Raw genomic sequence first — 14,938 nt, 5'->3', positions numbered from 1 at the left:
ACAGGGGCACGATCACTTCCCTATTCCTGCTGGCCACACTATTTCTGATACAGGCCAGGATGCCATTGGCCTTCTTGGCCGCCTGGGCACACTGCCGGCTCATGTTCAGCCAGCTGTCGACCAACACCCCCAGGTCCTTCTCTGCTGGGCAGCTTTCCAGCCACTCTTCCCCAAGCCTGTAGCGCTGCATGGGGTTGTTGTGGCCAAAGTGCAGGACCCGGCACTTGTCCTTGTTGAACTTAATTTAGGTGAAGTCAAGCCTATCCTAAATGCGTGCCTTGTGAAACGGCCATGTTTGCCTCAAAAGGAATAGTGCTTCATAGCGAAAAGCAATTTGAACTTTGAACTAATTTAGGAAATTCAATGCAAGTGCCAGCTTTGAGTCAAAGGCTGCCTCCGACTTGAGCTTAAAGAACAGGTATTTCATATGGGGAAGTCTTGAGTCAGGAAAGAAGAGTTAGCTGTTAGGCAACAAGCAACTCTTAGTCACCTTCCTAAGGGGTGCTGGAGGCTTCTTCGCTCCCTCATTTCCTTTAGTCTTAAAACCAAAGGTGCAATATGACACACGTGAATGAAAACCAGCTCTCATGCAAAAACCTCACACCCATTAGCTTCCACACATTGCAGAAACAAGACCTGGAGCTGATAACCTTTGTGGGGCACAATTACATAGAAATTGTAGCTAACGTTCTCATTCCTCTGTTGTGATACCGCACCCCTTCTAGGCACTTCAATCAAGGATGCAGATAAGCCGTAGCAGAAGAAATAGAAAATATGTGTGCTTTTGTGTGTACAGTTACTTTTCTCTAAACTATTTCTGGTCACCATTTTTATGGAAAAAAAAGGCAGATTCTAAAAATTTTTTTACAGAAGTGCAAGTGCTCATGCTAAGCAAAGCATCGGCCAAAGCATGGGAGAGGCTTGTGACTGTCCTTTGCCTATTGCTGTAGTTTATCTAATTCTGGTTTCAATTAAGCAGTTCCTGTTCCATCAAAAAGTTTCAATACAATGAAGGTGAGAAAGGAAGTTCGCAGCAAACCTTTCCCTTGCACAATGTGATAAAATAAATGTGCTTATTTAATTAAAAAAAAAATCAGAAAAGGTAGGCATAAAATTAAACCTAAGAAATCAAACTTTTCCAAGGATGGAAATACTGCAGGTAAGATGAGCAAACTGTCTTAACTTGTTCTCCTTGTAACACCAGCTTTTCACGTTGATTCCTCTGTGCATATAAGAAAAGTATGTAATGAGACTGCTGGAAGTGATTGGGTTTGTGTCTAGTTTCTGTCAGTCAAGGTCCTTGTACAACACTCATTGCCACAGTCAGGGTGGCTGTGATTTCATACTTATACAGGTCTCTAATAGGAAGCATCGTGCTTTGTCATCCTATTAATCTCAGGTCCTTTCATAAGCACCACTTTTAATCTTTTGGGAGGACTTTCAATACAAATGTATGTGTGCCTAATAATGCTTGCATAATGTATTAGAAAATTTAATCACTGAGCTTCCTAGAGGTGTGCTGAACACATGCAGATCCTCATTAGATAAAAAAAATCATAAAATGTACATGATCAGTCCATTAAATTCCAATATCTGCTAGCAATGCCCAGCCAGCTGGTGATTTGAATAAAGTTGCTCAGAAATCTGAATGTTTTTTGCATCAGAAAATGACAGTTCCGAACTGGGAAAAAAAAAATGAAGAATTAAAATCTCCTAAAACATGAAATTATTTTAGTTTGTTGAAATGTTTCATGATTTTTCAAGGAGAAATGTTTGAATCTCATTTAAATTTGTTAAGATGCATACTGTATTAAATGTAAAGTCCAGAAATAAGTAAAGCATTTCAAATGGAAAAGTAATACATTGTGCTTTACATTAGGGAGTATAGAAATGTTGCTTATCAAATTTCTCCCTTCTTTCATTTCTTTTGAAGTAGAACACTACAATAAAAACAAACACGTATGCACAAATCATCATGCAACAGCACTTTTCAGGGAAAAATATTCCTTCAGAAGGATTCTTAGTATCTTCATACATAAATGTCTTCCTTCTAATTACCACCCCCAACTTTTTTAATTTATTTTTTATTATGAAGGCAACAGTGCATGGAATTCAGGGTCTTTACATGGAGACAATAGGTAGACGTGTCTGTTAGGCTATTATTATCATCACTTTTAGATTATCGCCGTAAGGGTACCTCTCATAGACCATAGAATCATAGAACAGTTTGGGTTGGAAGGGACTTTTAAAGGTCATCTAGTCCAACCCCCCTGCTCTATCAGATCATCAATCAGGTTATCACTGTTATTACACTTCTGCGAGCCCCTAGGTGGGAACGATTTGGTCTCTCAGCATGATCTGCTCAGTCACAAGACCTGCAGATACGAATGTTCACACCTTACAAAAGATGTACTCTTTGGACAAGTAACGTGGGTGGGAAATTTTCCTGTTTCAGAAATCATGGAGGGGTGGAGCTCTGACTCAATGTAATAAAACACCTGTTCAGCAACTTCTGACACTCTTCAAGGCTGTAAATATGTTTCAGGAGGTACTGGCAACTGTGGAGCTTAATACTGAGGTGCCATTTGCAGCACCTGCTTTTAATGCAGCAGCGATCTCGATGGCATCAACCTCTGCTTTCCCTCCGGTAAGTGGAAAACAGAACAAGCCTGGCAGGGGTCTCTGAGGATTTGATTCAGATTTGTCCCCAGACTACGAACAGGTCAAGTCCACTCTTACCTGTAGGACATAAATCTCCAAGAAAACAAGATTGTTCTTCCTTGGCTATTTGCAGCTATGAGGACCTGGAGTCAATATCTATCCATATAGCACAGAAACAGCTGCCATTTTCCTGGCACATTCATTTTATCCACCACAAACAATGAGGAGGTGCGAATTGCCCATTCCACATTGCAATTCGACATTGAGGAGGTGAAATAGGTAGAAAAATTTATCTTTACTTTCTTTTCATCCCTTGTTCTCCTTCCTTCAACAGCATTCAAGCAGCAAGTCAAGCCCCTTGGAAAATAAAGAAAGAAAATGGATGATGCACTACGTAACCCCGAGCGATGCTGATGATAAGGTACCAACTTCAGCAATCTAAAAATTGGTGGGACTAAACCAATATTTTTTTGAGAAGGGTAGGATCTTTTTTTTTCCAAATTTGGTTATTAAAGATTCACATGCTTATTTAGAAATAGGAACATTTCATGAAAGAAAATTTTCTTTAGGTGAAACATCTGCATTCCATTTTTTTTTTTATTCCACTCCTTTATCTATTTACACAGTGTGTTATTTTAATGGTTTTATTCCTTAGGGAAATAATGCTATTTATCTTTATTGTCTTTAATGGAGTTTTAGCCCAGCATGAATGGAGAACGTTGCCAGTGTTGGAAAGTCAGAGCATGGTTGTTGGCGATCCTTTGGGTTTTGGTCATTAATGCCAGTTTCCAGAACAAATGCCCACTTTGATCACTGTGTAACTCATCACAACAAAAGAAGAACAACTCTAGCAACCTTTGCAGGGCCTGTGACAGAGATATATTTGCATCAAACATGTACCAGCTACATCAGTGATGATTTTTGTCTCCACTCTCGGTTAGCTTGCAGCTGACTATACTTTGTGTCAAGCTGCTTCAAAGTAAAACCAGGTGGCTCCAAACAAAAAGCTAACTTACTTTTGATGATATCTTAAATGGCATGTGATTCAAGTACCTATAGCTCATAGGAAACCTGTATTTTTAATTTCTTGTTTGTGCAACCGGACTTCCAAATCAATAGAAAACTACAAACATAGTTTTGCTAATGTATGTCACAACCTTATCAAACTGGTTGATCAAACTAATCTCTTGTTAGTAGCTTTCTGGCACCTCCTACAAATGGAAATTAGTGTACAAAAAGGGTGACAAACTATCGGTGGGGGGTGAAACAATGGAAATGGCAAAGTAGCATAACCAAAACTGGCATGGCATTTAAGTGTTCATAATTCACTCCGTGTGTGTGCGCGCTAAAGCTCATCAAGGGTACGTACTAAAGCAGGAAAACCAACTATTGGAGAGTGTGATGACCTGATTTCTGTAGCATTTTGGTAATGATTTAATGTATTTATATTGAAGTTGTGTTTTGTTTTAGAATATCCATGGCTAAAAGTATCCAACCCTTCTTTACCACTAAGGCAGTTGTATGTATATAAAGATTGTTAGAATTCAGCACATGTTTTTGAATGTACGTAAAGTAATATAAAAAAACCCCTGTGGCCATAAACCCCTGCATATAGGGGCTCTGGGACCCTTTCCACAGCTTTATTTCATTGTTTTTGTCATAATTTCTCCTTATCCAATGAACCTCTGAAAGTTCTGTTTGCTATCCACAGGTGTTTAACAACCAAGGCATTCTCAGACACTCTTTATTTGCCTCCTGGCTTTTGAATATGTCTTCTCTCCTCTGTAATAAAGCTTGGCAGAAAACTGGCATTAAAGGCATAGACTCGTGCAAGCTAGCCAATTTCTGCTTCTTACTGGCATTGGGTTTCCTGGGCAGCTTTCGGTAATTCCCTTGATTTTTGCAGGCCATAGCTTGCCATCTGCAACAGGAGGATAATCATTAATAGAGAGGTGTTATAAAGGATAACATGTTTATAGCAGATCTTGAGTCCCAGAACAAGTAAACAGGTGCAAAGCTTTCCTTAATGCTAATGCTCAAATATTTGCCCGAGTACTTGCTTCAGTTTGAGAGGACTTTGCATAGCTGTGTGATAAACTGAATAGTTACTGGATTGGGTTTAGAAAAACATGCCCAGGGGCTGCGCATGGAATTTAGCTGTGTTGCCTACCTACGATGCAAAGCCAAAAAATGCCCTACTGCTAAATTTTCAGGAAAATGTAACAGCCTTATGAAACTTCCTTCATATTTTAAAATGGATAGGAGCATCAGGAGAGCATCTCTTTAGCTGTTTCAGAGTCATGAGTTGACAGTTTGCACATGAATACAGGAAAGATGAAACATACTAAAGGAAGATCATAAATAGTTGTGAGTAAGGTAGCCCATAATGACAGTAAATCTAAAAAATTTATCACTGGATATAATTTGTTAGTGCATTGTCTTATACAGAATAATTTGTTATTTCCAAAAATGAAAAAAAAAAGTATTTTCCTTGGCAAATTATCAGCTTAAAAAAAATAGTTGTTGGCTCATCATCTGTGAATGCACTGAAAACTTATATACAGTAATGCAAAGAGCAAGAAATTAGGAAGCATAATCTCAGCTCAAGATTAGTAGTATTAACATAGGGCAGGGAGGCTCACCAAAGTATTCTGCTGGACACGAAAACAGAAAACAGAGAAGAACTAGAAGAATTTTAATCAGTTTTTGATTTCTGTAAGTGATACACATAAAGTGATGCACATTCCTTAACAGTTTGCTGCAAAACTAGACAAAGCCCTGACCAAGGGCCCTGTCACCCTTCCCTCTTAAAAAAAGTATCTGTGATTGAATGTGTCATGCAAGGTTACCTTTTGCAGGTGTAACAATGAGCCTTTAAGCAAGGCTGTTCAGTCTGACCATCACTCTGTCATTGCAGGGATAAGTTCAGAGGTTCAGGGTACACAGATTTATCTTTGTTAGAGGGGACTGCAAGAGGATTTGCTCATCTGTTCTGTGGATTCTCAAATATTTTTTTGCTTTATTCTAGGTATCAGGAATTGCTCCTGGCTTAATATGGAATGCAAATTTTGTGCTGAAAATGGCTCTTTATCATAATTAGTCACTCATAGATAGTCGATTACATTACCAACTCCCTGAACTAACCATTTTTTTAATGTAACACAAATGGTAATCATCAGCAGAAACACATTTGCTTTTTAGTTTATTAGTGTTGTTCAATGTATTATTGCAATGAAATGATGACTAGAGGGAAAAGACGATTAGTTGCATTACTTCCATTGATGGCACCAGGGACTTGAACTTCAGTTATAAGAAGTTGTTATTTTGCTCTTTGAATTTTCTGGAGTAGTTTTCATGTCTGGCATTTGGCCATCGGAAAAGTATTATATGAAGTAATTTTTCATTAACTGCCTTCTCTAAGGAGGATAAGTCTCCTTTTCATTTGTCTCAGAGATTTTCTTTATAGTTAATAGTTCTCTTAATAGTTAGCAGTTCTCTTCAAAAGCATTGGTGTCTCAAATTATTATGATGATCACTGAATATTGTTCCTCCTTTGATGCCCTAAGGAGGGGGTGAAAATGTTTTCTAGAACAGATTGGTTTTTTCCTGAAGAACTTTGATTTGGGTGCTATGGCCATCTAAGTGTTATACTGAGATAAAGTGAGAGGGGTTCAGAGTACAGACTGGTTCTGAGTGGTGTGAAAACCATTTTCTAACTGGTAAAAATGTTGAGAATATGGAGATAAAACTAGCATTTTCATTATTCCTTCAAATTTAAAGTAATCATTGTTCTTGGGGGCTAATACCAGAAGGGATTTTGCTAATAAACCATGCTGACCCTATTAATAGACCCAAGGAGTGAGGCTCAGGCTGAGGGAAGCTCAGCCATGACTTGCCTGGTTGCATGTTCTCTGCCACAAAACATGCTTACTGAATGCATCTCTCAGGTTCACATCACTAGCTCCTTCCTCTGTTGTTAATTCCTTGAGTCTCTTTTTCCATTCTCTGTCTTGTGGTCTTTGTTCCATGACTGAATGCTGGATGTGCTCTGGCTGACATAGCCTGTATCTTGCCGTCTCACGGGACTCAGATTTCTCAGGCACTGTGGTGAGATTTTCTCTTGGTACGCAGAGTTTCCATGCACAGCTCACTAGCTTTTCTCTTACACAGGCCCTACTCAGAGCTCTCCTCCTGGAGGTGAGAAATAATTCTTGCTTCTCATTCAATCAAATTTCTAATCTGTACATTATGGCTGATCGGGTACTCTGCGCTATTGTTCCCTTGGTAAGCTCTTCAAATTTGAATAAACTCCTGCTTTTTGCACCAAGCCATCTTCCTATGATACCACATATCCCCATCCACTTTCTCACCATGATTCCACATGAAATTAGGTTTGAACCCTTACATAATCTTTGACGCTACCTAATCTGTGTAGTATCTTACTGTTCTTCATGGAAACACTGGGTATGTTCTATTGTTTTGGGGTTTTTTTTCCTTCCTAATATAGCCCTCCCATACTTTAAGTCTCTTATCAGTTTGTCTTCATTTGCATGCAAAGTATGAGGTTCTTGTGATGCATTCTTCACATAACCTCTACTCTAGTCCACTGCAATGGCACTCAGGAATGAGTGCATAATCAGTGCTTTTTGTAAATGTGTCTTCACAGAACCCACTCTTGTTTCTGTTTCTGTCATTCTACTTCTTAAAAAGTCACAATCATTCATACACGTCTCTGACAATCTTTAAAAACACGTGTTCCAAAATGCTGGCTGAAGGACTGGTGCCATTAAAGAAGGCTAAGAGAGTACCAACACTAAATGCAATTCCTTTAACTCTTTCCTTTACTTCTCCTGAAATATGTCTGCTGAAGTCTTTATGTATTGCTCTAACTTGAGTACGATTTTTGAGAAAGATATAGAAACAAATGGACAAACCCAATGAGTGTTTGTTCTTCAAGAACAAAACAGGTTGAGGTAAGAAGACACAGTTTTTCCTTGCTGATGAAAAAGGAGTGCTCTAACAATAACGGTTGAAACAACAGTGTGGAGCTGGCTCAGCCCGGATTTTGATAATGCTGAGATCTTACCTAAACAGCCCTATAAAATATCCTGTGCCCTACATATGACTTCAAGTAACAGTAATTAATTTCCTATTTAGTTTTGGAATACACCCACCCAGAAGCCAAGATCTTCTACTCCTTGTAGATAAAGAGAATGCATTTGTTCAGCACTTAATAGCCCTCTTGTTGTTTTGGGTGTGCTGCTTCTGTACCTCGCAGCAAAAAGTATTAGCATTTTAACTAGTCAACTTACTGAAAACATTCTAACATTATGATTCCTGGTTATAAGCTTGAGCTCATGGGCAAAGCTTTATGGTTATTTTAGGCACTGGTTAACTCTTATTTAATATGCCTTTAAATTACCTGGCATTTTCTCAAAAAATCATTCTTGCCATTTCACTGGATAACTTCATAGCTTGAGAATTACTGTAATTTTTTGCAAACTCCTTTTATGACCTTCATGTCTTTCATCCTCATAGAGATGGAAATGATTTGGGAGGTTTAGCTAAATTTTGTCATAATGAATTCCCCGTGGTCCAATGCTTTACACGCTTCAGCTGATGTACTGTCTTGTCTCACTGATTTCTTATGCTTTGACCTTTTTAGCAATCTTTGACTCTTGTCAAAGTAGCAGCACCTGTGAATGTACTTTCTCTTATTTCAGTCGAGAGTTTCTCCCTGTCATTTTAAGGTTTCTCAGGAAATAGATAACATCTCCTAATTATTTCATCATCTTCCACCAGCACTCCTCCATTTTTCACTTCAGATAATCTTTTCAAACTTTTGGTCATTAGCTTTCACAACAGCTTCTTACTTTGGCCACCTTTTGTTGTTGTTTCGTGAGGTAACTTTACTAAGAATTACTGATCTATTTGCCTTCTGACATTATCTCAACTGCCTGAATATCAGTGACTACCATCAGGCCTCCACATCACTGAAGTGGCCACTTATTGCTTGACACCGATACATACTGTGCCTTCAGCATTATTTGGCTGAATATCTTTCTGCAAATCTACAAGTGTCGTCATAATTAGTTTCGTCATTTTGTAACTTCCACAGACCCTTGCTATTGGAACTGACACTCTCCTGTTCCCAAATCTACCTCATTGTAATGCTACAACATTTTGTTTTTATTGATGCTTTACTCAGAAGTCCTTAAAAAAATCATTATTATTCCATAACCTGACTCTCTCAAGGTCACTTTTTAATATATATGTTGTACTATTTATATCTTCCCCTCTTATTGGAGACAGCCAATTCAGAATCTGCTGATAACATCTTTGTATGCAGTCAGCCCTCAGGATTTGACAGACTTCAAAAGAGTATTTTCTTTCCCGTGCAGACCCTCGTCCTCTGGCATTCACTGCAGTCTTACTGTGTTACCCCAACTATCTAACAAGACTTATTCCTATTATATTCACAAATCAGCTTGGGAATTTATTCCTCAATATAGTCTGAAATTTCTGAAATCCCTCCTTTTCTTCTGCTTCTGCTCCTAAACTATGATACAGGTAGCCACCCCCAGTGCTGATTCATCCTTTTCATTCAGTCTCGTGTACAGCCATGGTGCAACTCTCTTCCCTTTCTATAAACTTCAGCTATTTTGTCAAATTTTCCACAGCTGTTCCCATGGTCAGGGAATCCAGACAGCCATCTGTGCTGCAGCCATAGTAAGCTTTGCCCATTTTCTGCATCTTTCTGCTGATACCCTAGTTGCTCTAGCTGGTGCTGATGGACATGTTCTCTGAAGATGTAAAATCCCTAAAGCACATGTGATTGGCACAACTTTTACAGATGTAGTTGGTCAGGCCTGGCATCTTCAACAAGGAATTGGAGATAGCTTTCTTTGAGATGGATTGTAGTGAAAACCATGTACTTTGTTATACTACTCCACGTCTATCAATCAGATAACCACATTTGGTAAGGAAAACTTCTGTTCCCACAAAGCAAGCTAGGAGTGTTTGTCCAAAGCTGTGTATTGCCCTGGTGGCCTGAGACATTCCCTAAGGTGTTAACACTAATCCTTAGACACCTCTCCATCATGAAAATGATTCTTTTAAAAACAAGAGAGAAAACCTAAAAAGATCCCTCTTTTGTTTTCAACCAAAATTGGAGCATTTCAGATTTGTGATTCACCAAATTTTGTGGTGTTGTAGTGGATGCTGATGATCACGTGTATGATTTAATGTAGCTGGCTAACTGAACTTTCTCAGCTTATTTACCTCCTCTCCACTTTCCTACTCATTCTCTCCTTCCACACTTTCTGTTTGTATGCTTAGGTGACTGCAGACTTTAGGGGCTGATGAAGTTTGTGGAGAAAGTGCATTTTGTTGCCTATTGTATTTTTGCTGAGATGCCAACTGGAAGAGATGGCTTCAGCAGAACCTGGGTTCCTTTCAGTGGTTGTCATTACAATAAATACATGTATCCCAAACTTTAAAGCACATCTCCTTTGTTATTTTTTTCAGCAGGAAGAAATGTCACCTTACTCCCTGCTCACTGTAAGAATCATAAAGTTGAGAAATGCTCATCAGGCAGATTTTTGTAAGTACCAGATTTTCTTACTGACATTATACAGTTCTAAAATTACTGGATCAGTCCCTGCTTGTGCTAGCCACTGCACAGATGCAAAACACAGAAATCATACCAGCTAAGAAATCACAATCAGAGCCAATTTCTGCCACAGAACATCTATTTACAGCTTCAGAGGGTTTTTGTTGTTTGTTTGGGTTTTTTTTTAAGAATTGAGCAACAGGTCAACGCCAGGTAGGCTATTGACTAAATCTTTAAGACTTTCATCAGTCAGCAAAGCACAGACAAGCTGGCTATTTCAGAGGTGTGAAAATATCCTAACACCAGTTTTAATACTCAGCTGTTTATATCCCATGTCTATAACAAATACATAGAATACAGGGCTGAAATCTTTACACATCAGCTGCTCTTAATTCTTTGCTCTAAAGAGCCCCACCACATCTCAGAAGTTCAGTGAGGTGTATAGCATACATGTCCTGAGTAGCCACATTGCTATGGATGTTTCTGACTCTTGCCCCCCACTGAAAGATGTATAACAGAGATCTTTTGTGGACTGTAGTACATGGTACGTTACAGCTTACATGCAAAATGTTCTGAAAATGTGTGGTATTTGGCCAGCCCTCACCTGGTGCTCCACTTCCACAGAGGTTTTTCTCTGGAAAATTTTCTCCTGCCATTCCTACATGTGCCTCATGAACTTGGCACGTCAGTAATAACTACAGTTTTGCATATCCCTTTACCATACTCTTCTTCCTCTTTTTGCTGTGCATTTTCTTTCCTTTTTGGGAGATTGTGCTGAAGTTGACTAACACCACAGCCTCTCCACTGCCCAACATTTCACATAACATGTTACCTCACTCCTCTGTCTTTCCACTTTTTAATATTTTTAGTACAGCTAAAAGATCCATCAAAGTGAAAAGTCATTTACAATTGCTGTTTGCACATATCAAGAGTCAATTGTTTAGCTATGGTACTCCAAAATGTGGTGGTTTCGGTGCAGTTACCAAAGTTGTCAGAGGAAATGGCTGTACATCGCATGTTAAGGACTCTCAGATTGTCTTGATACACTCCCTGAAGTTAGAAGCTCAGACAATACCTATGAGAGGCACAACTTTTCCAAAGAAATAAGATGAGGTGTCCCATGCTGCCAGTAAACTAGCAGCTCTGCTCTAGATTACTTTGGCCTGGAAACCCTAACAGGTTTTTCTTCAGAGGACTACTTTGGACTAGACTCCTCACTAGCGGACAGGCAGGTCTATAGGTCCATGAGGCAGCAAGTCATCAGACAGACTTTGAGGAAGGCTAAGGACATGGCAGGATACCTTCCTGTTTTCTCCAAGCGAGCACTACTTGACTTCCACTGGATAATTCAGAGACGGCAACATTTTCACCCCAAACACTACCATTTGTTTTTATCTTCATCTTCTGATGGAACAATATTTTACAAAGAAAATTTCTCACCACCTCTTTGTATTCCACTCACTTGGTGTTTCAAGAACATGGATGTCACCATTGTCGATTTTCCAACCAAATGGAGAGAAGTGTTCAGTTCAAATGTTCTGTAATACTGGGTTGCAGAGAATAGAAGAAATATCATAGGATAGCAAAGAAGGTCAGAATAACTTTTATTCTTTTTCACAGCTATGAAACACTGCACATATGTGCCAGACCTCACCTTCATTCCTTTGAAGTGCTGATTTAATTTCTTTTAGTATCACCTTTGATCTAGAATGGAAATTGAATGACAAGATAAGAACTATGATTCACCAGCTTATGCAAAGGGATTGCACAAAGTAAAATGATGTGGCATCCTCAGAAAATAGTGTTACTGTTATGACCTCGTCCTCCATCCTGAGGACAGTGGGATTTCAGAAGTCTTGCATAATGAGATGCAGACATTTAGAAAATTCCCATTATCACCAAAATGTACGTCTCTGGAGTAGGGATCAAGATGCGTGGACTCAGTTTTTAGCTCTGCCAACAGACTTGTATACGTTTAGGCAGGTCATCCAAACACTCTGTGCCTCTGTTGTCCTATCTATAAAACATGGATAACAGAATATCTTCTCCCACACATTTTCTCTCTCTTGTCTATTTAGATGATGTGCTCATTCTGAAAGGGCTTATCTCTCATTATGTGTAGAGGGATCCTAATTCAAGATGCGAGATAAGTCCTAGAAACAGTGAAAAGTATCTTCAGATTCTTTTGTTAATTACCAGTAAACAAGATTTGGGGACCAGCAGGTGAAGAAAAAGATGTCTTTCTCTCCTTTCTGTAGGTAATTTCCCAGGTACTCTGTGACTTTGGGCCTGTTTCTTAAGTATGTCATGCCATAATGGAGCACTGTAAACCAGCACGCCTGAACAAGGAAGATAAACAAATATTTAATAGCTTTTTGTTGACTGAGCAGCAACCTGCCTGTGCTCTCAAAGAAGCTGGAGTCTCCCAGGAAAAATAGTGTGATACCATGTGATTTAAATACTTCAGTACAATACAAAAAAGATATTTTGTAATTTTTAAGTGCTTGATTTTTCACTGATACTGATGTCTTTTTAGCTTAATGTTTTGGTTTTAACATTTGAAAGTATTTGAAGTATCACAAAACTAAAATAGCTACACATGCGAACACGTGCTGATGAGAATTAGAAAATTATGTTTACCTAGCCTTGTGTCAGCAATATGATCTTTTCCCCTGGAAAACAAATTATAAGCAGCTGATACAGGTGCTATCTGACTGTGAGATATCAGTGGAAGGTTGACAATTTTTGTGATAACATATTTCAGATTTCCCTAGATTTTTGTCCTCCAAGTATCAAATCCAGGAATAAGCCACCTTTCCAACCAAGTGCAGCAGCTTCTATGACTTGCTTTTTCTTCCCACATGCTGTCTTCCCATCTTTCTCAGCATGCAGTTATATGCTTGCGCGAGTTTCTGTTCACCTCCATTTGGCTAAAACATGCTCCATTTCCCTGATTTTCTCTCAGTTCGTTGCAAGTGCAGTCACGCCAGGTCTTTTGGCCATTAGAGTTTTTATGTTTTTCTTTGACTTACTTGCCAAATCCTGGCTTCACAGAACACCACTTTCTATATATTTCCACTGACATTCCTCACTATTGTGTGCACCCAGCTTGATCCTGCGTGTTTTTTAAACATGCACCTCAAGAGCCGTGGGATGTGTTTCGCAAGCCTGGAATGGAGTCCCAGCTTATCCTGAAATCTGATGTTACGCCTTTGCCTGTAGAGAACTCACGCTGATGGAGCCTGGCAATGATTGCATCTGTTTTCACACAAAGAAAAAAATTAAAACAAAAAGAAAGCACCCTGCTGCTCCTCAATGGATCAATTAGCCCTTTTCATGTACCTACAGTCACTCCACCACTTTTGCGGGCTCCTCTATACTTAGGTAACATTCAACTCTGACATTTGCTTTGTACTTCATACAGCTGGTTTCTGTCTTATCTTATCATGCAAATGCTCTTGACAGACCTGAGCTAATGAGTTTTCACTGTATTCTTAAACTGACCTTTATGCCAATTTGTAATCATGGGTCAGACTCAAACACACATTTCTGGCACTCCCTGATCTCACTGTAGGCACTAGAGAGGTGGGTGCCCAGATAAGATCACTTACACTCATCCTGCTGCCCTGCAGATGCTGAGTGTCATCACCAGGCTTCAATGCTCGTATGCAGTTAGGCTGGGGAGGTGGTGGGCATGCTAGAAAGGAAGCAATTCCGGTGAAGTTTATGGGACTGTCACAGTCTGGCACCTGCTTTGCAGTGGTATTCCCTTCCTCAGTCTGAGACTGAAGACAGCCTTGGGTAAAAGAATGACTTTTTTGGTCATTGGTGTGTTCATTTGCTCCTCCTCAGCTGGAGGTTAGTGCCAGAGGCTTTTACAAAAGCTCATGTTTCCTGACTCTATTAATGGCATCACTTCTCCTAGAGAATTCCCAACGTGTAGGAGTATCTGGCCAGGATGAGGTGGTGGGGGAAACGGTGTTTCCTCACTGCTAACACCCCTTCCGGTGACTCTGTTTCCCAAAAGGATGAGAAAGGAGCCAGGCAATGGGAGAGGAGGACCATAGTGGCACAGGATCTCCAAAACCTTCCAGACACTTGCCTTAAACAAATGAGTTATTGGGTGGCCTCACAGAGCTGCACCAAGCTCCCAGCCTGGCCCACCTTCGCCATCATTAGTGTTTACTTGCTGGTGTATGGCAGCCCCTAACACCCACAGCTGAAGCTGACCCCTTTATCCCGCTCCCGTGGACAAACAGATGATCAGTGAGGGAATCTGCCTCATCTGGCACGAGGGGAATTGCCCTGAGGCGCCACGAGTGGAAGCAGACCTCTCCCAGGTCCTTGGGCAATGCTGGTGTCACAGACCTGCAGTGATGTGGTCCTCTCCACTATGATTTAGTACAACGTGAAAGAGTGAAACTCTCTCAGACTCTACTGGATCTCGCATAACCATGAAGACCATGAGCACTGGTGAGGCCGCACCTCGAATACTGTGTTCAGTTTTGGGCCCCTCACTACAAGAAGGACGTTGAGGTGCTGGAGCGTGTCCAGAGAAGGGCAACGAGGCTGGTGAGGGGTCTGGAGAACAAGTCTTATGAGGAGCGTCTGAGGGAACTGGGACTGTTTAGCCTGGAGAAAAGGAGGCTCAGGGGAGACCTCATC

The 14,938-nt window shown here is 40.0% G+C and overlaps 1 protein-coding gene across 1 annotated transcript in view; it reads left to right on the top strand.

The window, feature by feature from the left end:
* The window catches only part of LOC103897513 (cytosolic phospholipase A2 epsilon), a 54,824-nt gene that overhangs the window by 4,228 nt on the left and 35,658 nt on the right, over positions 1–14,938 (top strand). The window contains exons 2-4 of the mRNA XM_019471589.1: positions 2,528–2,647; positions 2,996–3,082; positions 10,189–10,264. Of these exons, the coding sequence (XP_019327134.1) occupies positions 2,528–2,647; positions 2,996–3,082; positions 10,189–10,264 (283 nt within the window). The remainder of the gene's footprint in view (positions 1–2,527; positions 2,648–2,995; positions 3,083–10,188; positions 10,265–14,938) is intronic.

The sequence above is a fragment of the Aptenodytes forsteri genome, unplaced genomic scaffold, assembly GCF_000699145.1.
Source record: "Aptenodytes forsteri isolate BGI_AS27 unplaced genomic scaffold, ASM69914v1 Scaffold146, whole genome shotgun sequence".
Classification (NCBI taxonomy): Eukaryota; Metazoa; Chordata; class Aves; order Sphenisciformes; family Spheniscidae; genus Aptenodytes; species Aptenodytes forsteri.
Note: the sequence above shows the minus strand (reverse complement) of the source record. Positions and strands in the feature narration are given on the sequence as shown.